At 44.5% G+C, this 24450-nt stretch overlaps 1 protein-coding gene across 6 annotated transcripts in view; it reads left to right on the top strand.

Annotated features, from left to right (window-relative positions):
- Positions 1-17511, top strand: part of RALGPS2 (Ral GEF with PH domain and SH3 binding motif 2) — a 158956-nt gene extending 141445 nt beyond the window's left edge. For 4 of the 6 annotated variants that reach the window (XM_040406564.1, XM_040406562.1, XM_040406563.1 and 1 more), the window contains 5 exons: positions 3714-3819; positions 5407-5499; positions 12443-12548; positions 13501-13592; positions 13681-13832. In XM_040406564.1, coding sequence (XP_040262498.1) covers positions 3714-3819; positions 5407-5499; positions 12443-12548; positions 13501-13592; positions 13681-13710 — 427 coding nt within the window. In that variant the 3' untranslated portion in view covers positions 13711-13832. Of the gene's footprint in view, positions 1-1648; positions 1730-3713; positions 3820-5406; positions 5500-12442; positions 12549-13500; positions 13593-13680 lie in introns of all 6 variants that reach the window. The other 2 variants (XM_040406558.1, XM_040406561.1) reach the window with 2 other exon arrangements.
- Positions 17512-24450: the final 6939 nt, after the last annotated feature.

The raw sequence follows: 24450 nt of genomic DNA, 5'->3' as shown, positions 1-24450 counted from the left end.
CATATAAAATAATTTTGCCAATTTCTAAATGCTGTATTTTTTGGATACTGACACGAATTCTGATAGACACAGATGTGGATAAGTGGATTATGTTCATTTCTAGAATGCTAGTTTTGAATTAGTCATTAGTATTTTATGTTTCTCCAGACAAGCAGCAGAAATCTTAAAGGGGTTGGCAATTATTATTTATGTTTTTGTTTTTTAGTTTTCTCAAGAAACAAGGAAAGAAATTTTTAGAATGGTAAAAAAAAAAAAAAAGTGGGTTTAAATGTGCAGCGATGGAGCGGCTGATTGTCGGTAAGGAAGAGTTTCTTCCCGACAGTCGGCTGCTCGTTCAGTGAAGGAGACCGCCGTATTTGCATGCAGCGATCTCCTTCACAGTATGAGGATGAAGGATGGCTACTGCGATCGCTCGCCCTCATACAGCTGCATTGTTTCTGGGCAGCAGATCGCTGTTTAGACGGCACCATCTGCTGCCCAGAAACTAAAATTCATGTGCTTGCATGAATGACAGGATCACCCGATTTTGCTCGTTCATCGGTTGATCGGCGGCAAATTAGACGGGCAGATTGTTGTTTGCAGGAATTTTCGTTCCCAATAATCTAGACACTTATTGGTTTGTCTAAATCCATCTTTACACGCACTGTCCCAAACCTCCTGTATTCCAGCACCCCAGCCCCGTACTCCTCGCCAGGCTTTGTTTTCCTGACTTCAGCGGCGATATGCCCTCATACCGCACATAACTGCTGTAGGCAGTCACTGGTCTCTGCGGTATACAGGCCTGTGATCACTGCAGCCCCCATGTCATGGTTGCAGTGTCAGCCGTGGGAATGATGGGTTGGGTATGTTCGCTTTTTGCATTCTGGAACTCTCTCATGGACTTGGCAAGCTTTAGGCAACAGCCTAAAAAGCCGTACAGAAAATGTGCTGTCATTTTATTTTTAAAGCTACCGGTGCCAGATGTTCTACAATTTGCCATTCTGGCCAGTGTGACAAGAACCTACGCACCCCAGTAGATGTTTTTAGCCACATAGAGACGATAGGAGGACATTGGGAGGGAGCTGTCTGGATGCCAAATCTGAGGACACTTCAGTGAGCAAAGGGGGAATAAATTCATGACCCCATTGATATAAGTAACCAACTCTGAGACCCACATCTGTCTTCCAGAACGGGCCTCTGAAAGTGAAAGGAGCGCCCCAGGCTCTCATTCATTTCTATGGGAGTTCTGAAAATTGACAAGCGAGCGCTATGCCACCAATGTCTTAGATGAGACAACCCTGGTTTTCAGCAGTGGATTCAAGAAAATGGGGTCTTTACACCATGCACAGAATAGTAATCTCCTATAGAAGAAAACCAAGTGCCACGCAGTTATTGCTGCTTAGATAGGCTATTAGGTTTGTGTCTGTTGACAAGCTTGTTGACCGTTTCCAACAAAGGTAGGTCGTCTACCTCCCAGCCTTCCATAAAAGGGCAGGTATTTGCAAAAATCTAAGCTTAAAGTGTATGTAGGCAAAGGGGATCTTTTAAATGGCTGACAAATATGTAAGTATGTTGTATGGTAAGCAAAGTATACAGTGACAAAGCAATAGAGGAGCTGTGTGAAATTACAAGAGAGATGTTTGAGATGTCGGTGCTCCTTCCTTTGTAGGAGACCTCATGCTCTGCTCTCTGTGCGCAAACTCAGGATTTCATCCCTAACTCGGAGCTGCGTTCAGCTGCGCAGTTCCAGGCAAGTTTTATCCATTGCACAATATCTATTAACAGGAATGCGACTAGCCGTGCAATGTGCATTCATTGGTAACCCCAACTAAAATGTGATTTTTTTATTAACACGAAGTGCATTTCCACCCATAAAATCCATCTACTTTTGGTGACTCGTTGGCTCGTCCTCTTCTGATGTTCACATGTGGCAGTAATGGGCATCAGAGAGCTGCACCGTTACTGGGATGCAGCAATACCACAATTTTTGTAGTGATTCAAAGTGTCAGCAAAAAAAAAAAAGTGTGTGTGTGTGTATATATATATATATATATATATATATATATATATATATATATATATATATATATATATATTAATGATGCCATATGTAAGTGGTGAATTTACCCTTACTGGAATCTTTTCAGCTATTTCTTATATAATGGGTTTGAGCCACCTTGTTTGACAAGAGCGACAACCAAAAAAATGGCTGCCAACGGCTTTATTGACCACCACACCTCGCATAGCTTGTCACGTAGTAGTGATTTCAGCCATATCACTGTTGGAAATCAAAGAAGAACAGGTTCAAAGTGTACTTTCAGTTGAACAAGCTTTCACAAATGAATAGTACAGGTGAATATGAAAAACTTTGTAATATATCTTATTAAAGAATTATGTATCTTCCTCGGCTTCTCAGGTTGGTTTCTTTCTCCTTCCCTTGACTCAGACTCTTATCTCTAGTAGCTCCTGTCTCCATATTGAGCCTCACACAAAAAAGTCTATGAAGAAAGGAGGGGGGATGAGGAGGCTGCTGCCAGCTAGTAAGGGATTTCTTACCCCACTATGGACAGTGGTAGAGCCCTTAGGCCCTATTACGGGTCAGTTATCAGGAGCAAGTGTTTATAGGGACGCTCGCTCACTATAATTTGTCTGTATAATCGAGCAGCCGATCTGACAGACGATCAAACGTTTGTTTAGCGGCTAATGGTGATCAGGATGAAAGACCTGATTATCAGCAGCACATGTTCCTGTGTAATTTGGGATGTGCTGCAAATAATCAATAGATCTGAATAGGGAAGGAATGACTGCGTTAACAATTGTTCCTCTCACATTCAGTTTGCATTAGCCCTAGCACTGTCCGTATACCGGGTAATGTAATACAGTCTGTATCTTACTAGATATAGTAGAGTCAAAATTGCTAAGTGTAGCAGAGCCATAGATGTCAGTGTTAAAAGAAAACTGCAAAGCAGCCTGACAAAAGCAGATAGAAGCCTTTTTCTATAATAGGATATATTACAAAGTTTCTTATACTCTTGTGCACTATTCATTTATGAAAAGTTTTTATAATTGGAGATACACTTTAATTATTCAACAATTTGACAGAAGAGGAGGATTCTAAAACTTGAATGTGCAGGTGATTTTATCATTAGTGGAAATGCCCTTTCATGCTCAAGTTTTGTTCCTAATTTACTTTTCCAACCTACCATTCCACAAAGAGAATGGATGCTGGGGTCACATGACATCATTCGCCTGCGTTCTGGCTATTTTTTTGTGACTTACAGCTGTATTTTATGAGCCATACCTTTATAAGCGCAGACAGGATCTGTACTGTCACTCAGACTTATGATGGCACATCACTATTAACAATTCGTCTAGAACTGGTGCCAAAATAGGTGGAAAATATGTATATATTTATAATTTTTTTTTTCATATTAATCCTTTTAGACATTGATCCGATCAATATTATACGGGTACATGTGAGGGTTGGCTATAATTTTAGGGTGAAGTGTTAATTATGCTGATGTCATGTGACGCCTGGCGTCTGATCTCGCTGTGAATTGATTTGTGTTCCCGTGTGTTGTGCCTGTGACACACATCAGATGCGCTATTCGTTTGATGTCTGTCTCGCGCAGATGCCTGACCTAGTAAGCTTCCTCTCCACCGACTTCTGCTGTTTTCCACAATCGCAGTCTAATCCCGGGAGTTCAGTGATAATTTGGTGTCTCTCTTTGCAGCTCTGCAGAATCCGCGGAACTGGCCGTCCATTTGTATCCTGGAGCAGCGACCATACAGGGGGTGTTACGGAGGAAGACCTTATTAAAAGAAGGCAAAAAGCCAACGGTAACATCCATGAATCAAATGAATAAACTTTTTTGCATATTCCATTATTAACGGCAACAATCTCATTTCCTTTTAGTATCATTTAGTACCTTCAGTAATACTACAGAATTCTGCAGCAGGGCGCCACCTAGGGTTAGATGGCAACATAGCATGACCATGCATTCGGTTTCAAGCAAACTTAAATTACTGTACACAGAAGATAAATGTCCCCTGGGGGAATATGTAAACTAGAAGCAAACGGGGGGGAAAAAAAATTGTCCCTCCAAAGGTGTTCTTAATTCTAGAAGTTATGTAAATAGCATTTTTTTAAGATTGCAAAACCTGAAAATCACGAAACCCCAATCCACATGCATGCCGCAGAAGAATGAACCCACACATGTTCATGATTAGTTCTATTGTGTTACAGTGGGGTTTATCTGTGTGTAGATCCGCTGCAGAAATCAGGATTGCAGCTTTGAATTTCTGATGCAGATTTTTTTTTTTTAATCTTTGGCCAAAATGCGTAGAGGCAGATTCATGTGAACATGTCTATATGGCTTTTATACTTCGCTCCTATTATTTCCTGCAGGATACGTAAAACCCCTAAAGAGTCACAGCCATGAACAACCTAAACTGAATGGGCAGTGAGGCACTAGATAGCACCTACATGCAGCATGCCATAAATGCACAAAAGAGTGTACCGCAAATCTCATCTTTATATAAAAAAAACACACAAAAAAACATTTTCCAATAGAAACAGTAATGAAACAGATGTATTTTTAACCTATGAAAACAGGGTAGCGGGTTAGGGGAATCTCAGTGCATGCGATACAGAATCCACAATTACATTAGTCTAATATGGTTGTGCTGTACAATGTGATGTCAGGAGAAAAAAATGTTAAAGGGACACTCCAAGAAAAACGGATCCCATGTTATGCCTAGTGCAGGGGTGGTACATGACTCCAGAGGTAAGTCGTGCTCCTGCATGAAGTGTAACACAGTGAAGTCCTATTTCTTGGCGTGTTCTTTTTGGTCTTGGGTTATCTGAACCATGTTTTTCTCTAATATGTGTCTACATCTGATGTTTATTTAAAGGGGTTCTTATATTGATGACCCCCCCAATCTCATATTGATGACCTATTCTGAGACTAGGCTTTCATTCAGAAAATCCCTTTAATTATTTTAATTTTCCATACCTTACTTTGCCTCGTGAAATGTACAGGTTTAAAAGGGGTTTTCCAGGACCACTCAAAAACGTTGCCAAATCCTGGTAATGTTTTCAAATGACGAGGCTTATTGACCTGCGCAATCTCCTGCTGTTCCAGCGCCACTGCTCCTGGTCGTCTTGGTTTCCCTCGTTGGTGATGACGTCATGTGAGCACTGCAGCCGAGTACTGGCCTTGTCGGACATGTGAGGTCTTCTAGTACATCGTTTGTGTAGCCATATATTTTTGGGGTCCTGGAAAGCCTGTTTTTTACTGAGATGATCTCGATCTTCAAGCAAATGCATGGTCACATGGGCTAACCTTTATCAGCTGCGGAGATGAGGAGACTTCATCATAGAAATCCGCCGCTAGGCTTTATAACCTGAAATGTGTCTCTGTGCAGGTTGCGTCCTGGACCAAGTACTGGGCAGTATTGTGCGGCGCGCAGCTCATCTACTATGCAGCAAAGTCCCTAAAAGCCACAGAGAGGAAACATGTAAGTATTCAGTAGGTGATAGGTGTGATCATAGCCCAAAAGGAGGTTTATCGGGATCCTTAGTCCTGCAAAATTGTGATCTGTATTTGGAGAAGCATCTGTTGATAAAAATGTCCTGGTTTCCACAGAAGCTGAGATAAAAGAGCAGATTTGTCCCTATGACACTGGCTGACCTGTTACATGTGCACTTGGCAGCTGAAGACATCCGTGTTGGTGCCATGTTCATATGTGCCTGCATAGCTGAGAAAAATGTTTTAATATATGCAAATGAGCCTCTAGGGGCAACGGGGGCGTTACCATTACACCTAAAGGCTCTGCTCTCTCTGCAACTGCTTCGCCCTCTGCACTGTGATTGGCAGGGCCAGACAGTGAATATGTCATCACACCTGGTGCAGATGGCACAGCAGTTGCAGAGAGAGCAGAGCCTCAAGGAGTAATGGTCACGCCCCCGTTGCCCCTAGAGGCTAATTTGCATATATTAAAACATTTTTCTCAGCAATGCGGGCACATATGAAGATGGGACCAACACAGATGTCTTCAGCAGCCCCCAATGTATGAGATGGGCCAACCCCTTTAAACGCTATAACTGTCCACCAAAATGAGCTAAAAGAGAAGACATGACTAGTATAAGCCAGTGATGCCTGCAGGAAAAATGCATGGACAGATGGAAAATGAAAGCACTGCCTGTTTTCACCGTCTGTGGGATCTCCTTTACCTCTGCGATTGATCTATGCCCATGCTCAATAACCAGGCAGGTTGCAGATCATACTATGGTGTAGAAAACAACCCTTTTTTCCCCATTCTTGCTCATTTACCCTGCAGAGTGCTTTCCTGGTTGAGCCGTGGTCAGCACTGACGTCAGCGATGACGGTTATCCCTTCGTCACGGACAATGCATATTTCTTCACGTCTGTTGTTAATAAAAGTCTGATCATGTGGAGAACAAAGTGCGGAGTGAATGGCTGTGTTTAGAGAAATGATGATTAAAGTGCGTGAAAGACAATCGGTGTAGAGCATTTCGGCACATCCTATTGTGTGTGATTGCAGGCCGGGCATTGCAGGCTCGTTCCGGGGGGTAGTACTTGTAATCCTGCAGTTAATTTTTTTCACCTGTTTCTGTCGCCTTTACGTCAGTAATAAGGCTTCAAGATGATTTACCTGTATCCGTATTATTGTGGCACCATCTGCTGTGACTATAATACTACACCCATCATCCTAATTGGGTTAATCACCCAGTGGCAGGGTAAGACGGCAGCTATGTGTGGCTATTAACCGGGTACGTGTTCATTATATGATCTAGGTATATGTCTCTTCAGCTGACTTTATATAGAAAACGATGCAATAAAGAAACACTCTGGCCGTTCATGGTGAGCATTTAGACTCTTCAGGCCAGGTTTACTCGTTAAATGTCCTTTGCAGTGTGCTTGCTGTAGACCACACCGGTGTATTTTTATACAAGAACCCTAGAAGTAAGCTTCTATTAGACGAGCTATAGCTCAGCGGATATAGTTGGAGGGGGCTAGTGGTGGTTAAATTAAAGAGGACCTATCACCGCTCCTGACCTGCCTGATTTAATAGATTCGTACATTCCCCTTGTCATAACAATCCTGGAGCATCTATTCTTATGACTCTATGTTGTGCCATTCCTTTATTATTCCTGTTAGAATTTATGAATAAATTACTAGCAGTCTACAATGAAGGTCCAGCTTGGTGTCACCAGTTGGACGTGTGCTCCTGCACAGTCTGATGCTATCCAATCAGTACGGCCAAGTAGTTACTAAAGCAGACATATCGGGAGGAGCGACTGGTCCTCTTTAAGGTGCCTCGACCATAATGGGTTTAGATAATGGAGAGCCACATGTTAGAGGCTTTTGCTATATAGAGTCTAGAGGTTTCTTCTCAATGGTGTCGGTCCTGGAGAAAAATGTCATAATACATATAGATTCAAACACATACATAAATGTGTGTGTGTGTGTGTGTGTATGACATTATCTAGTTAATGCTTTGGAACGTTACCTGGTTTCCTCCTGGGCTGCTTTCCTGTAACATGGCCACAGCTCTTCGCACACTTACCCAATGCACAGGGTGTCTCAGGCCACCCAAGCACGGTGTACGTCAAGTAGTCAGAAAAGTGCTGCACCCATATTTAGGGAAAGCAGAGGGGTCTGGCAATGCGTGGATCAGTGGCACAATTAATAAAAAGGGGGTCACCAGGTTACTTTGCTGAGCATTCCCTAAAATTCAGGGATGCTCAACCTGTGGCCCTCCAGCTGTTGTAAAACAACAATTCCCACCATGCCTTGCTGTAGGTTGTTTAGGCATGCTGGGAGTTGTAGTTTTGCAGCAGCTGGAGGGCCGCAGGTTGGGCATTCCTGCTCTAGATTGTTATATTTTTTGTTAGACACACACCCATACATTAATACACATTAACATGCATGTTCTTGGCATTATAGCCATCTACCGTTTCAGTAACCCTCGTATATCGTCCTCCGATTTTCTTTTTGCCATTGACTATAAGTCCTAGAAAACCAATCAGTATCTTTTATTAAGTGCCTGCAGAGATCAGAATTACTGCCGCTCTGGAATATATATGCGCTGTTAGGGGCATGACATGTGGTATGTCTTTATAGGATGATATTCAGTCAGGTCCATAAATATTGGGACATCGACACAATTCTAACATTTTTGGCTCTATACACCACCACAATGAATTTGAAATGAAACAAACAAGATGTGCTTTAACTGCAGACTGTCAGCTTTAATCTGAGGGTATTTACATCCAAATCAGGTGAACGGTGCAGGAATTACAACAGTTTGCATATGTGCCTCCCACTTGTTAAGTGACCAAAAGTAATGAGACGAATCCCGTGTACACTTTTTTTTTCTTTCTGTGAAACCTGCAGATTTCACCCTTTTCAATGCAGGGGTGAGATCTGTATCAAATCTGCAACAAAACAACGCAAGTAACACTTGGTTTTCGTGTGGATTTGGTGCTGAAGCTCATAAAAATCTGTGCAGACTTTGTGTTTGTAAACCTGCTCCCACGTGCAGGTAGCCTTAGGGGACTTACTTTTGTAGAGGCTACATACGTGGCTTAAGAACATTGAGAAACAATGGTTTAGACTAAAATACAGCTAAGCTGCTTCCACTGACCGGTGCCTGATGATGGACATATACTCTGGTCAATTACAGGATAATGAAGGTTCACTCACAATCGCTTTTTACAACCAAACCAGCCCAGGGACGAGTTGTTTTTACGCAGGTCCAACTATTAAAACCCCTTGAGGGAGGGGGTGAGAGCTACAATAAAGTATTAGGGGTGTATGATGATGTAAAAAGGGGCCACTGATGACCTGACAAACGAGTGCTTGTCGGGTGATTGCATCTTTCACGCTGTGCTATCTCCGGAAATCCCATAGAAATGAATGGAGTGGCAGCGCGTTTGCCTGACCAGCTGCTCCGTTCATTTTGTGGGTCTCTACGTGGCACGGGGTCTCCTTTCTCATGACCGGTGGGGGGGCCCAGCAGTAGGACCTCCACTGATCTAATAGTTATTCAGGATAGGGGATAACCTCAAACAACTGGAATACACCTTTATCTGGAAATCTAGTGTAAAAGGGACTTCAGCCAATTAGTAGCCAATGATTAAGGACGCTACAGCAGCAGATTGTTGGAATGGGAAGCTTACTTTCCGACAATCAGCTGATCGCTGGTGGAGGAAACCTTTATATGCAGCGATCTCCTCTACAGTATAGGGAGGAGAGATAGCTAATGCCATCGCTCGTTCCCATACTGATTAGTTGTTTGTCGGCAGCAAATGCTGCTTACACAGCACAAATGATCTATTACCCAATGAACAAGCGCTTTGCTCGTTCATTGGGTAATCTGTGGTACATTTGCACCGCCAGATAATCGCAAACTAGCGTTTTTGTGAATGCTCGTTAGCGATTATCTGCGGGATTCTCGGCCCATGTAAAGGACTCTCAATAAGGTGTCCGGGCTGAGGTCAGCCAGAGTGAGAGCCTTACAGAAAGCGTATTTGGGAGAGGGATAATCAATTAAGCTTACAGAGAAAAAACCCTCTAAAACATAACCCTTAATATGACATGATAAAAATCACAAATTATACATACTCCCACAAAATATAACAAACATATAATCTAAAGTGTGCCCACAATTGGGAGAGGGAGGGTCTTACTCACGGTTCCTGTGTTTTTTTCTGATAATAGACCGACTGGTTCAAGTCACCGCAATAGATATTGGTGTCGGGAGATGAATTGTCCTTGGGTGTCCCTCTTAGGCTATCTCTGCCTAAAAGCGGAGCACCTGCCCTAAAAGGGGCGACCCCACTTATCGGTGGCTAAACCCTAAGTGACCCTGGAAATGCCCTATAGAATTTGAAATTACTGGTCCCGATGCGTTTCCCCGTTAAAGATAGTCATCGGTTCCTCAGGGGACAAAATACAGCAGATAAGGTGTAGATGGTGGCTCCGCCCGCTTTAATACGCTCCCATGAGTGGGAACATCAATTTCAAACAATTCAGGTATAAATGGGGCCAGCGCTGGTCCTGCTGTTGCGCCTTATTCATCTTGGTTGCCACTATCTACACCTTATCTGCTGTATTTTGTCCCTCAAGGAACCGATGACTATTTCAACGGGGAAACTCGTTGGGACCAGTAACTTCAAATTCTGTAGGGCATTTTCAGGGTCACTTAGGGTTTAGCCACCGATAAGTGGGGTCGCCCCTTTCGGGGCGGGTGCTCCGCTTTTAGGCAGAGATGGCCTAAGAGGGACACCCAAGGACAATTCATCTCCCGACACCGACATCTATTGCGTTGACTTGAACCAGTTGGCGTATTATCAGAAAAAAACCACAGGAACCGTGAGTAAGACCCTCGTGGTCCACACTACCATCGTTTGGTACCACCTATGCATATGTGCCCAGGAAATGCCTCAGTATCTGTTTTTGTATCTGGGCACACTTTAGATTATATGTTTGTTATATTTTGTGGGGGTATCTATAATTTGTGATTTTTATCATGTCATATTGAGGGTTTTAGAGGGTGTTTTTTCCAGAGTGAGAGGCTCTCATTATTAGCAGCTCTCCACTCTGGCTAATAGAGAGGGTCCCAGGTGGAGGTCTACTCTATTACGTCCTTATGTTCGGTTAGAGCATATGGAAAGGGTTTGACTTATTGAGTTCAGGTTCAGATCTCCCAGCACTCAGCTATGTCCCCACTGCTTTATAGAATCAGAAATCCAGGTGTTGTCCACAGGTGGACATACTGTACCCCTCAGGGTAGGTTGTGTGAAATAATAGGATTGCTGTAATGGACAGTGGTTACAATGCCAGAACCACAAGCTGCTACCAGCTCCCATGTTTTGCTGCAGTCCCATCATGTTAGCCATTGTCCTGTATGGTGTATGGAAGGTATAACCAGCATTGCCATTATGCCAGTCTTTGGTACCATATGAAACTTGTCTTGTACATTTAAAAGCATCGGTCTATTGGGTTGTGTCAGGTATTGCAGTTTGGCTCCTTAAAGGGGCTTTCCGGGCTTTTAATATTGATGGCCTATCCTCAGGATAGGTCATCAATATCAGATTAGTGGGGGCCCGACACCTGGCACCCTGGCCGATCAGCTGGTTAAAGAAGACCACGCTCCGTGCGAGCGCAGCCTTTTCTTGTTTGTTTACCTGCTCGCCGTCGACAGCGCAGCAGTGGGCAGGTGTAATTACAAGCCGTCCCATCCACTTCAGTGGGATAGCTCATTCCTATGCAAGAGTAAATTACAGAGTCGTCCCATAGAAGTGAATGGGACAGAGGAGTTGTAACTACGCCTGCGCTGCAGGTAAACAAACAAGGGAAGGCTGCCTTTGCACGGACCGTGGCCTTCTCTTTAACCAGCTGATCGGCCAGGGTGCCAGGTGTCGACTCCCATTGATCTGATATTGATGACCTATCCTAAAGAGAGGTAGGTCATCAATATTAAAATCCCGTAAAACCCATTTAAAGTGATTGCGGCTCAGCTGTAATACCACACACTTCCTTTTGGAAGAAAGAGACCATGTTTTTCTCATCCCGAACAACCCCTCTATTAGTTCAGTCAGTAATTTGGGGTAAGGGCTCTTTCACACTTGCGTTGTCCGGATCCGGCGTGTACTCCACTTGCCGGAATTACACGCCGGATCCGGAAAAACGCAAGTGAACTGAAAGCATTTGAAGACGGATCAGTCTTCAAAATGCGTTCAGTGTTACTATGGCAGCCAGGACGCTATTAAAGTCCTGGTTGCCATAGTAGGAGCGGGGGAGCAGTATACTTACAGTCCGTGCGGCTCCCGGGGCGCTCCAGAATGACGTCAGAGCGCCCCATGCGCATGGATGACGTGCCATGCGATCACGTGATCCATGCTCTTGGGGCGCCCTGACGTCACTCTGGAGCGCCCGGGGAGCCGCACGGACGGTAAGTATGCTGCTCCCCCGCTCCCCACTACACTTTACCATGGCTGCCAGGACTTTAGCGTCCCGGCAGCCATGGTAACCATTCAGAAAAAGCTAAACGTCGGATCCGGCAATGCGCCGAAACGACGTTTAGCTTAAGGCCGGATCCGGATCAATGCCTTTCAATGGGCATTAATTCCGGATCCGGCCTTGCGGCAAGTCTTCAGGATTTTTGGCCGGAGCAAAAAGCGCAGCATGCTGCGGTATTTTCTCCGGCCAAAAAACGTTCCGTTCCGGAACTGAAGACATCCTGATGCATCCTGAACGGATTTCTCTCCATTCAGAATGCATGGGGATAATCCTGATCAGGATTCTTCCGGCATAGAGCCCCGACGACGGAACTCTATGCCGGAAGAAAAGAACGCAAGTGTGAAAGAGCCCTAACCAAGAAACTGGGTCACGTATACTAATCAATACGCATATACTTTTGTGTTCTTTCAGTTCAAGTCCACATCTACGAAAAACGTATCTGTAGTGGGCTGGATGGTTATGATGGCGGATGACCCTGAGCACCCAGATATTTTTCTACTGACGGACTCTGAGAAGGGTAAGTCCAGCGATCATATGCAATCTGTGCTCAAGAGCGGCTGATTGTTTTATGGACCCAATAATTATGTTACAATAATGAAATCCAAATCCCGATTTAAAAACTTAAAAATGTAAGTGTGGCCTCTGTTATCCAACATCCGCCCCCTATCTCCCCCTGCTGGCCATACTCACTGTACTCATGTCAGCCACACTTGACAATTTCAGCAGGACCATCCAAGTATCTAATGTGTAAAAGTTTGTCAAGACTTTTCCTTAGTGGCAGGAAACCGAAAATAACGAGCAGTTGAATTTCAGTGCGATTGATTGTTTTGCCTCCTGCCATCAGAGGAGTCTGACAGGGGCGCTCTCCCCTTCCCAATCAGGACACCTGCATGCTTGGCCGAGCCAAGTCTACAGGGGGCTCCCGGGGGGAATAGCTGCCAGATGAACAAAAGTGTATAGACCAAGGTCTGGATAGATGATCAGGCCAATTACTGGGATCGATCAGTCATTCTCTATAATTGTCCTTTTTAAATTTGTGGGCATTTGTTGGTATTAGGTCATTTAACCGTTTTATGCGGCAAAAATAAATGTGCTGCCGATAAACAATGAAACTGTGTGGGACATGAATGATCGTAGTAACAATCGTTCATCCTGATACTCTTGCAATGATTGTTGCATGTGAATGCAGCTAACAGGTGGCATGATGGAGCGTGACCTTCCTAGGCGCCTTCACTCCTCATCATTGCCCGGTGTATCGGCTCATGTAAAATTCAGGAATCTGACATATGGGAAGCGGTTTGCTGCTCATACTAGAGAAATCTGAATGTTGCTGTTCCCATGGGCCAGTATGAATGGAGAAGCCGGTCAAACATGCACGCTACCTCTCCGTACGTTCTCTTGGGGACTGCCGGAGACGAGCGCCAAAGTACTGTATGTAGCCGTTAACACTGTTCTTTCTGATCCCACAGGAAACTCGTACAAATTCCAGGCAGGAAATCGTGTGAACGCCATGTTGTGGTTCAAACATCTAAGCGCAGCCTGCCAAAGTAACAGGCAACAGGTAAAGGGGGTGCCGGCGATGTCCACCGCGATATATGGTCCGTCATCGCCCAGGCACCTGTAAAATTGCCTTGTTTTTCATTGAACAGGTTCCCGCCAATCTGATGACATTTGAGTGATCCACCCGGTGTTTTACCAGATGGGAGTCTCATCTTACTGGGCATCAGACATCAGGGGAAGGCGAATGGACCACATGCGAGGCTTCCCTTGCCCGTCTGTGGGCAGCAGCACCTTAAAGCAATGAACAAACCAGATCCAGTTTTCAGCACTGACAGCGAAGAGAGAGGAGAGCGTTACTTTTTGCACCACCGCGTCCGTTAACGCCCCACTGCGCGGGTTAAGGCGCACTCCTGCAGTTTTGGACAGGATCAGCCATGGACCTCATGTTGAGATAGCCTATGTACATATATTTAGTTTTTTTTTGTTTTTTTTTTCTCTTGTTCACAGAACCAATCTGTGCAAACCTCTGCCTTAAAGACAAACTAAAAAAAAGTGTCGAAACGGAACACCAAATAGTGTGCGCGCGCGCGAGTCTGAGTGGATTCACAGGAGTGTCTCACCGTAGTCCTTCGTGACTGCTCTTGTTTAGATTTTATCTACAGTCAAACTCACTGGTTACGGGAAAGAAAGCGTTGAACCTTTTTTTGGGGGGCGGCTTGTTTCTTTATATTTTAACCTGTACATATAAACATGCACTGGTTTTTCTTTTGGAAAGCCCGGTTATTAAAAGACAATACGTAGAAAGGACAGTGTTACTGTACAGATAGGGTAAGAGGTGTTGGTGAAGGAGTGTTGCTCATGCAGCTTAGGTCAATTTGGTTGGTAGAGTGTCCTCTAAGCCTCGTTCTTTTGTTTTAGAGGGGTTTAACTATTGTGCTGCACCCTTGTCAGCGAGAACTTGCTTCATTTATGTAGAGCGTCTGTAATAGTCTGTGCGTAAGACTCGACCAAGTTCCTCAAAGCCAGCAGTATTATTCATTTTTAATTAATTTTATTACCTTTTATAAATCTTTTTTTTTTTTTATATTGTTAAAAAGTAAGGTAGCCCTTAAAAGTGGTTGATAATTATGATGTGTCATTTTGTGGGGTGCGTTTGCTTCAGTCTCTTAATTCTACTTTGGCTTCCACACAGTCCAGTATATCCGCTTCTGCAAGGGCTCCACTGGCCACATTTAATGGACCTGACAGCAGACCTTTTATTTATTGCACAGAACATAAAAAGGGTTGCCTGACCAAAGCTTTAAATTATCTGGGGTGGAGGTTTACAAAAAAATTTAAAATTTGAGTCACTAACCTTATGTTACAGCATCGCAGCCGAAAGTGATGATGTGCCACTACCTCGGCATTCATGTTTTTCCAGGAGCGGCTCTTGACCACTGAGCCTCTGCCATGATTTGCCATTCTTGCACACATGACCGCTGAGGCCAGTAAATGACCACTGCGGTCAATGTGACTTCTAACGGCATTTCATCACTTTGTCCTGTGGAGACGGGAGCCACCGTGCTTGTATCAAACCGGACCATCATGAGGTGAGTGACTATTTTTTTGCACACCCGCCTTGCTTCATTTCAAGCAATCTTTTTAAGGTCTCATTCACACGACCGTATATATTCATTTCAATGGGGCCACAAAACTTGCGGGCAGCACACCGTGTGCTGTCCGCATCCGTGGTTCTGTTCTGCGGCCCCGCAAAAAAGATAGGGCAAGTCCTATACTTGTTTGCAATTGCCGAGGCCTTCTCGCAGTTTTCCCTAGCCTATGTGATGTCATGTTCATGGGTGTCACGGTCTAGGCGCAGCTCAGTCACATTGAAGTGAATGGGGTTGAGCAGCGGTACCAAGCACAGCCACTATCCGACGGACAGTGCTGTGCTCAGTGAGCATAGAAAACGCTGCGGCGATACTGCCAGCTCTGGTACCTTGTCAAACAGCTGATCAGCGGGGGTCCTGGGTGTCAGACCTTGACTGATCAGATACTGGTGACCTGTCCAGAGAATAGGTCATCGGGGAAAATATATCAGAAAACCCTGTTAATATATCCACGGATTACAAGCACAGCGTTCGGAATACGTTTTTTATATTTATGTTAAGACATTGGTGTCATATTGTCCAATCGGTGGGTGACTAAACAGCGAAGATGGGAAAATGCCACCCACATTGTCATGTGTGGCTCCAGGGGTCACATGGTTGACCATTGACCATAATAATGTCATGATAGTCAGTGGCCGACAATGCGTCAACCTTGAACTAGCATTAAGCTGAATGGCACTGCGCTGTCCTAGCAGGTCCCGTCGATTAGGCGTTGGCGGCAAGTCCTAGCAATGTGCCACCTGTGTCTATTTTGAGGCCACCCCCTATAAATATTGTTTTACACTCATGAAGTGGTTATATATCACAATTACTAGTAATAATTAGTCATACACATGTCCCTGTCCCCAGATCCTTTCACTGTCACGTGTAGTATAAAGTAGATTCCTTTAATGTAGACTTCCATAAAGCAGCTGCCTGAAATCCATGATATCTTCTGCTGAATATTCCATAATGGAAGGGTTTACAAACCGTAGAGATGAAGATGGCCGTCTCATACCACCTTACTGTACGGGATTTTTCCAAGGGATTTATTTCTCTAGTAATGCAAACATCTGAGGTAGTCGTTCCGCTCCACGCGGTCATGTCCTTTTGTATGTGATGTGTATTTAATAACCTTTTGTGTATATTCTTTGTTTGCCATCTTTGGATAAGTGACTGAAGCAAACAACTGTTCTTTTCTTCTTCTTTTTTCTATACTTTTTTTTAATTTTCTTCCCATTTTTATGTTGATTCATCCTTTCAGTTATTTTACCTTGTACACAGATGACTGGTGGCCTATATGGGCGGCAGGTTGAATGCCCTTTGAACTTGTGGTGTTTAGTTATTGGAAGTCCCACTTCTTTCCACGCCTAGTTGATTTACATACATGTATCATGAAAGCACTGTATTGCATTAAAGGGGTTATCCAACGCGTATAATGCCCCCCAAAATGCCCGGGCACCACATACAGGTTATACTTACCTCGCGCCTGGTGCCCGCACGGGCGCAGCTGCATCTCCCTGTCTCGCAGATCAAAACAACCGGCGAGGGGGAGGTGGATGCAGCCAATAGCAGGACACAACGGGGACAAGCCTCCCTATCATCACGGGTGACTCTAGTGAGGCTCGTCCCTGTTGCGTCCTGCTATTTGCTGCTCCTTCTCCCATCGCCGGATGTTTTCATCTGTGCGACGTGGGTGCTGGGGAGCAGGGTAAGTATAACTTGTAAGTGGTGCCCGGGCATTTTGGGGGACTTTAACCTCAACCTGTTTGTATGTTACGGAGGCATCAGCCGCTGAATATTTATAGGTTCCTACTTTATGGTTGACACTCCGCACTTAGAAGTACAGTTCTTGACGCATCATCCAGTTGTTTTTATTGAAGGGAAATTTCATCCAAAAAAAAAAACTTGATAATTCCCCAACCCGTATTTGAGTATGATGTTGAAATGTATAATGAAGCTCCTCGGGCCCAACTTAAAATTATCAATAGGGCCCCCAAATATCACACTTTATTTATAGAAGTACTGGTTTTGTTTGGCCTTCTCTGTATTAGGAATTCCGTTTTTCGGTTACTACATAGGAGCAGAAATAGAATTTCAGCTGTGATGGATCCCTCACTTGACACAAACTGTGCCTGGTGGACCTCGCGGACTATAGTAGAGCCCATTCTGTTCCATCATGGTTCCTGCCGTTTCCTGTGGCAAATATGATGGAATCTGAAACAGATGCTGTAATGCAGATGTGGACGGAGCCTTAAAGGGAACCTGTCACTGGGATTTTGGATATAGAGCTGAGGACATGGGTTGCTAGATGGCCACTAGCACATCCGCAATATCCAGTCCCCATAGCTCTGTGTGCTTTTATTGTGTAAAAAAACCGATTTGATAGATATGCAAATTAACCTGAGATGAGTCCTGTAGGTGAGATGAGTCAGGGACAGGACACATCTCAGGGAAATTTCCATATGTATCAAATCGTTTTTTTTACACAATAAAAGCACACAGAGCTATGGGGACTGGGTATTGCGGAAGTACTAGCGGCCATCTAGCAGCCCATGTCCACAGCTCTATACACAAAATCCCAGTGACAGGTTCCCTTTAAAGGGGTTGTCCTATCTGAGACATTTACTGAATATTGGATCAGTAGGACAGACATCCCACCTGGGACTTGACCCTATCTCAAGAATGGGGCCCTGCAGTGAACGAAGAGCACACCACACACGGGAGGCGTCCTTTCCATTCACTGGGACCGTACTCAGCTGGATCCATAGCGGTGAATGCGCACCTTGCTCTCAATTCACTTCGGGGCCCTGTTCTTGAGATAAGACCCAAAACCTATCGGACATTAATGGTCCAGGTCCAGCTGCCGCCTCTGCACTCCCAGTAGGCACAATCTTACTTGCATTCCTTCTTTTTTTGGAAAGGTTTTCTCTATTCCCACAATTCAAATACAAACTTGTTTTTTAAAATGTTTTTTTGTGGTTTTGGGTGCTGTTTTCCCTTTAACAAAGTTTTATACTGGAGTGAGCTGGAGGTCCATCTCCATACAACAGACCTGGACACGCAGGCTCTTCGTATCTGTCAGACCTGCCTTGACCACTTTACTCTCAGGAACAATATTAATCCATAACCTAGCAGGCAAGTCAAAAAAAGTCACATTTCAGCCATACTTGTCCTTGTTCTTTATGGTATAGTTTTCGTAGGGCAGCACAATCCATGAAGAGAGGAAGCTGACGAAATCTGGCCATACACATTCAATAGCGGTCGGCCAAATGATTGTTCTGCTGACAGATGTCTCTCCCGACTACCCCGTATACGTTTGGCCGAGCGTGCATGTGTGGGGGGCCTTAAGGAAATAGTAATTAAGTGGCTGTAGAACAGCTAGGGACCTAATACTAGAACTCGTAGGGAGCAGGCAGTGACCGTGCCACAAAGCACTGAGCATGCTCAATGAGGCTGGCAGAAGAAAACCTGGTTATTACACCAGTGCCTTATTAAAGGTGTTTTCCAGGATTTTCCGATTGATGGACTGCCCTCAAGATAGGTCATCAAGGTGAGACCGGCGGGGGTCTGACTTCTGGCATTCCCACCGATCAGGTTTGAGGAAGCCGGTACACCAGTCAGTGAGCCTCGGCCTTCTCACAGCGCCATCCATTGTATAGCAGCTTTTCTTGGTATCGCAGCTCAGCCCAATTCGCTTGAATAGGACTGAGCTGCACCATGTGACCGATGACAGTGACATCACAGAGCGCGCCGGCCTCTTGATACAGCTGATCGGCAGCGGTGCCTGGAGTGGGACCCCGGCTGATCTCATATTGATAACCTCTCCAGAGGATAGGCCATCAATATGAAAATCCTGGAAAACCCCTTTAACTTTTTTTTTTTTTTTTTTTTTTGTATCGATTGTTCAGGACCTTTATTTGGTTTTCAAATTCGTTTGCCCAACTGTAGAGCGACTGAAATACGCACAAGACGAAAGGTGAACTCGGCGGCACATTGATGGTTATGGGCATAAAACAGTTTGTTTCAGAATCCTCTAATGTGCAATTCCAGTTTTATCCAGTAGAGGTGTCGGCGTCCCCTCACAGTTTGACATGAGGACCCAGCATAATGATCTCTTGCAGGGATGTGCAGGTCCTCAGTTTCATGTTTTCTGTCTGTGATTGTGTGTGAGCACTTTTAAGAATGTGTGTTTAGTACACTGTCCTGATGTCTTTATTTGCTACTGAAAATAAAAAAAAATGAAACTGACAAACCTTCTCTTGTTTCCTTTTTCCATGTCACAAGTGAATTGTTTAATGACCTACCCTGTGCTATAGCCATTAGTATGTATAACTGTATTTATGAAGACTTAGGGGGGAATGTATGAGTTATGCCAGTCTTTATATATCCCTTGCGCTGCTGGAGGATGTACCTAGCTTATGGCGAGGCGCAGGCCACCTCCTCCCGCTGTCCATGCACCTGGAATTAAGTCTACCCCAAATTCAGTCTTTTATGCCAGAAAACTGGCGCCATTTTGCAGAAAGGCTTAGAGCACACCTGGATGGGAGAGCCCATCATATCGGGGAAAACTAGATCTAAAGGCCCCTTTACACTGGTCAATTGAGCAGACGATTGTTGGGAAGGAACATTCGTCAGTGGAGGAGACTTTTACATGCAGCGATCTCCTCTACAGTATGGGGAAGAGTGATCACTAATGCCTTCGCTCATCCCTATACAGAATCATTGTTTGCCGGCAGCAGAGTCCTGTTTAGACACCACAATCTGCTGCCATCAAACTATTTAGGTGTCCGCACCAACGATTTATTACCCAGTGAACGAGCCTTTCACTCATTTATCGGATAATCGGTAGCACCTCTACACCAGCAGATTATTGCTATCGAGTGTTCCTACAAAGGCTTGGTAGCGATAATCTGAGTGATGTTACAGCAGTGTAAAGGCCCCTTAAAGGGGTATTCTGGTTATAGCAAGTTATTTAGGGGATAACTATCAGATCGCTGGGACCTCCACCGATCACAAGAATAGGGGTGCCATACCCCGTGGAGCCCCCTGAAATGAACGGAGCAGCTGGTCAGAAAAGCGCACAATCACTCCGTTCATTTCTATGGGACATAGAAGAGCAGTGCCTCCGTTCTCGTGATCTGGGACCCCCGCCAATCCGATAGTTATAGATAACTTGTTATAACTGGAATACCCCTTTAAGGCTAGTCTTGGAACATGTACATTTACTAACAGCAGAAGCCGATGACCAACTGCAGCAGGAATTGCACCAAGGAAATATCCAGCCGTTAACATGACGTGGAAACGCTGGGGCATCTAATCCAATACGCCTCAAAAAAATCCCTAATATCAGGAGCTTTATTACATCATATGCAAGGTTATTGTTAGTCTGTAGATACTGTTTATTTATATGTGAGTAAAATAAATAAATACACTGTAACAAATGTGTATTGTGAATATCTGTAATCCAGCGGCTCTACTATAACTAGGCGCAGTGATGGTGCTCGCGAGGGGGTCTCTACCAAATGTGTATTGTTGTCAAACCTCCATAATTTGACATGGTTGTCTCTAGTGCCACCTACTGGCAATGAAGCATTTGCGTTGCAAAGCTTTTATAGGCATATTACTGCCCAGTATGTTTAAAACCAGTAAACATTACATGATCCTTCCCTGTAAACCCATATCTTTAAACCATTCATTCCCAGTTTCTGTCATTTGACAAGACACAAATCGCAATGTGCTCCGATCATTGCTTCTACACAAGGGAATAGCTGACGGCCCAGACAATCAGAATTTACACGTGGCTGTGCTGCTGCTCTGTTACCAAGCAGAGGCCTTACATCTTCCATGTCTGATCTCGACCGTACAGGCCAATAATAATTTATATCTAACATATAAATCTTTAAATAGTGAAAAGCAGTGGAATAACTGAGAGGGACCCCTGTATCCCTGCGCCTCTAATCCATAAAATAATTGACGTGTCCACGCGGTTTCCGTCTGCTCGTTCAGTGCTCCCAGCAGACGACCCATAGAAAATAATAACGGGCAGAAAAAGAGATTTTTCCAGAGAGTAAATAATCTTAGCAAAATCTGGATGGATATTGAAACTGAAACATAACTCCTCACTTAGATGGGCCAAACAAGTAATGAATATTAGTGTTGGGTGCGAATATTAATCTCACATATTGGCACTTCGTGAATTTGCGAATATTTACAATATAGTGATATATATTCGTAATTTCAAATATTCTAGATTATTAGTTTTTTTCATCAGTAACCTCCCTTCTTGCTTGTGGGCCAATGAGAAGGCTGCAATGTCTTTGTCTGAGCTTAACAACATCCCTAGCAACCAATAGGTAAGCAGCCATTTTCCACAGTTTTTTAAAGTTCTGAGAGAGACAGCAGTGACATTGCTGTGCTCTGTGCTTTCCACATTACATTAGATAGATAGTTAGATAGCTTATATACAGTGGAAAAGTCTACACACCCCTGTTAAAATGTCAGGTTTCTTTGATGTAAAAAAATGAGACAAAGATAAATAATTTCAGAACTTTTTCCACCTTTAATGTGACCTATAAACTGTACATCTCAATTGAAAAACAAACTGAAATCTTTTAGGTGGAGGAAAGAAAAAAATATAAAAATAAAATATGGTTGCATAAGTGTGCACACCCTTAAACTAATACTTTGTTGAAGCACCTTTTGATCTTATTACAGCACTCAGTCTTTTTGGGTATGAGTCTTTCAGCATGGCACATTTTGACTTGCCAAGATTTGCCCATTCTTCTTTGCAAAAACACTCCAAATCTGTCAGATTGCGAGGGCATCTCCTGTGCACAGCCCTCTTCAGATCACCCCACAGATTTTCAATCGGATTCAGGTCTGGTCTCTGGCTGGGCTATTCCAAAACTTCAATCTTATTCTGGTAAAGCCATTCCTGTGTTGATTTGGATGTATGCTTTGGGTCGTTGTCATGCTGAAAGATGAAGTTCCTCTTCATGTTCAGCTTTCTAGCAGAGGCCTGAAGGTTTTGTGCCAATATTGACTGGTATTTGGAACTGTTCATAATTCCCTCTAGCTTAACTAAGGCCCCAGTTCCAGCTGAAGAGATTGTTTTGGGGCCAAAAATATCTTTTGGAATTATGGCCAAAAAGTTCAACCTTGGTTTCATCAGACCGTAACACCTTTTCCCACATGCTTTTAGGAGACTTCAGATGTGTTTTTGCAAAATGTAGCCTGGCTTGGATGTTTTTCTTCATAAGAAAAGGCTTCCGTCTTGCCACTCTGCGCCATAGCCCAGACATATGAAGAATACGGGGGATTGTTGTCACATGTACCACACAGCCAGTACTTGCCAGATATTCCTGTAGCTCCTTTAATGTTGCTGTAGGCCTCTTGGTCGCCTCCCAGACCAGTTTTCTTCTCGTCTTTTCATAAATTTTGGAGGGACGTCCAGTTCTTGGTAATGTCACTGTTGTGCCATATTTTCTCCACTTGATGATGACCAGTGGCGACTCTAGGAACAATATATAAGGGGGGCACAAAGATACCACAGTCAAAAATGGGGGGGCAAAAACAAATTAAGTATATATAAATAAGATTACAAAATACGGAGAATTGCGGTCTGCAGGGATACATTTATACTAAAACTATTTACTTACAAAAGAAGCCATTCAGTCGTCTGCTGTGCCGTCCTCTGCTTGCTTCCGCGGATTCTTTCCCCTTCTTTCTGTCTCTCGTCAGTGCGCAGGCATACTGTTATGGTGGATATGTGGAAGACACACTGTTATGGGGGCATCTGTGGATGACACTGTTATTATGCCTCTTATTAGCCCCCATTATGCCTCTCATCACTCCCATATCAGCCCTTATGCCTCATTAGCCCCCATATCAGCCCTTATGCCTCATTAGCCCCCATATGCTGCCTCTCATCATTAGCCCCCATATGCTGCCTCTCATCATTAGCCCCCCAAATGCCTCTGATCATTAGCCCCCCAAATGCCTCTGATCATTAGCCCCCCAAATGCCTCTGATCATTAGCCCCCCAAATGCCTCTGATCATTAGCCCCCCAAATGCCTCTCATCATTAGCCCCCCAAATGCCTCTCATCATTAGCCCCCCAAATGCCTCTCATCATTAGCCCCCCAAATGCCTCTCATCATTAGCCCCCCAAATGCCTCTCATCATTAGCCCCCCAAATGCCTCATCATTAGCCCCCCAAATGCCTCATCATTAGCCCCCCAAATGCCTCTCATCATTAGCCCCCCAAATGCCTCTCATCATTAGCCCCCCAAATGCCTCTCATCATTAGCCCCCCAAATGCCTCTCATCATTAGCCCCCCAAATGCCTCTCATCATTAGCCCCCCAAATGCCTCTCATCATTAGCCCCCCAAATGCCTCTCATCATTAGCCCCCCAAATGCCTCTCATCATTAGCCCCCCAAATGCCTCATCATTAGCCCCCCAAATGCCTCATCATTAGCCCCCCAAATGCCTCACATCATTAGCCCCCCAAATGCCTCTCATAATTAGCCCCGGCCCCCCATATTCCTCTCATCATTAACCCCCCTTATGCCCCCAGCAGCCACATATTTAATAAAATAAAAAAACACTTACCTCTCCTGCTCCTGGACGCCGCCTGCCTCTCCTCAGTCGACTGTGCTCTGAACTGGCGCGCACAGCGTGAGGTCACAGAGCGCCCTCACGCTGTGCGCAGCCCTGCACAGCCGACAGCCGAGGACCAGGAAGTGGTGAGTACAGAGCGTTCACCACTTCCTGGTCTCGGTCCTAATGAGCGCTTCCATAATGGAAGCGCTCATTAGTATTCACCTGGGGGAATCAGCGGGGGGGGGGAACCGGGGGGGGGCAAAGGACAACATAGGGGGGGTGATTGCCCCCCCTCGCTTTCCCCCCCTAGCGACGCCACTAATGATGACTGTCTTCACTGTGTTCCATGGTATATCTAATGCCTTGGAAATTCTTTTGTCCCCTTCTCCTGACTGATACCTTCTAACAATGAGATCCCTCTGATGCTTTGGAAGCTCTCTGTGGACCATGGATTTTGCTGTGGGATGCAACTAAGAAAATTTCAGGAAAGACCAACTAGAGCAGCTGAACTTTTATTTGGGGTTAATCAGAGGCACTTTAAATGTCAGGTGTATGCTGACTCCTATCTAACAGGATTTTGAATGTGATTTGCTTAATTCTGAACACAGCTACATCCCCAGTTATAAGAGGGTGTGCACACTTATGTAACCACATTATTTTAGTTTTTCATCCACCTAAAAGATT

Source organism: Bufo bufo, chromosome 9, assembly GCF_905171765.1.
Source record: "Bufo bufo chromosome 9, aBufBuf1.1, whole genome shotgun sequence".
NCBI lineage: Eukaryota > Metazoa > Chordata > Amphibia > Anura > Bufonidae > Bufo > Bufo bufo.
The sequence above is the reverse complement of the archived record's forward strand: the minus strand, read 5'-3'. Positions and strand labels throughout refer to the sequence as shown.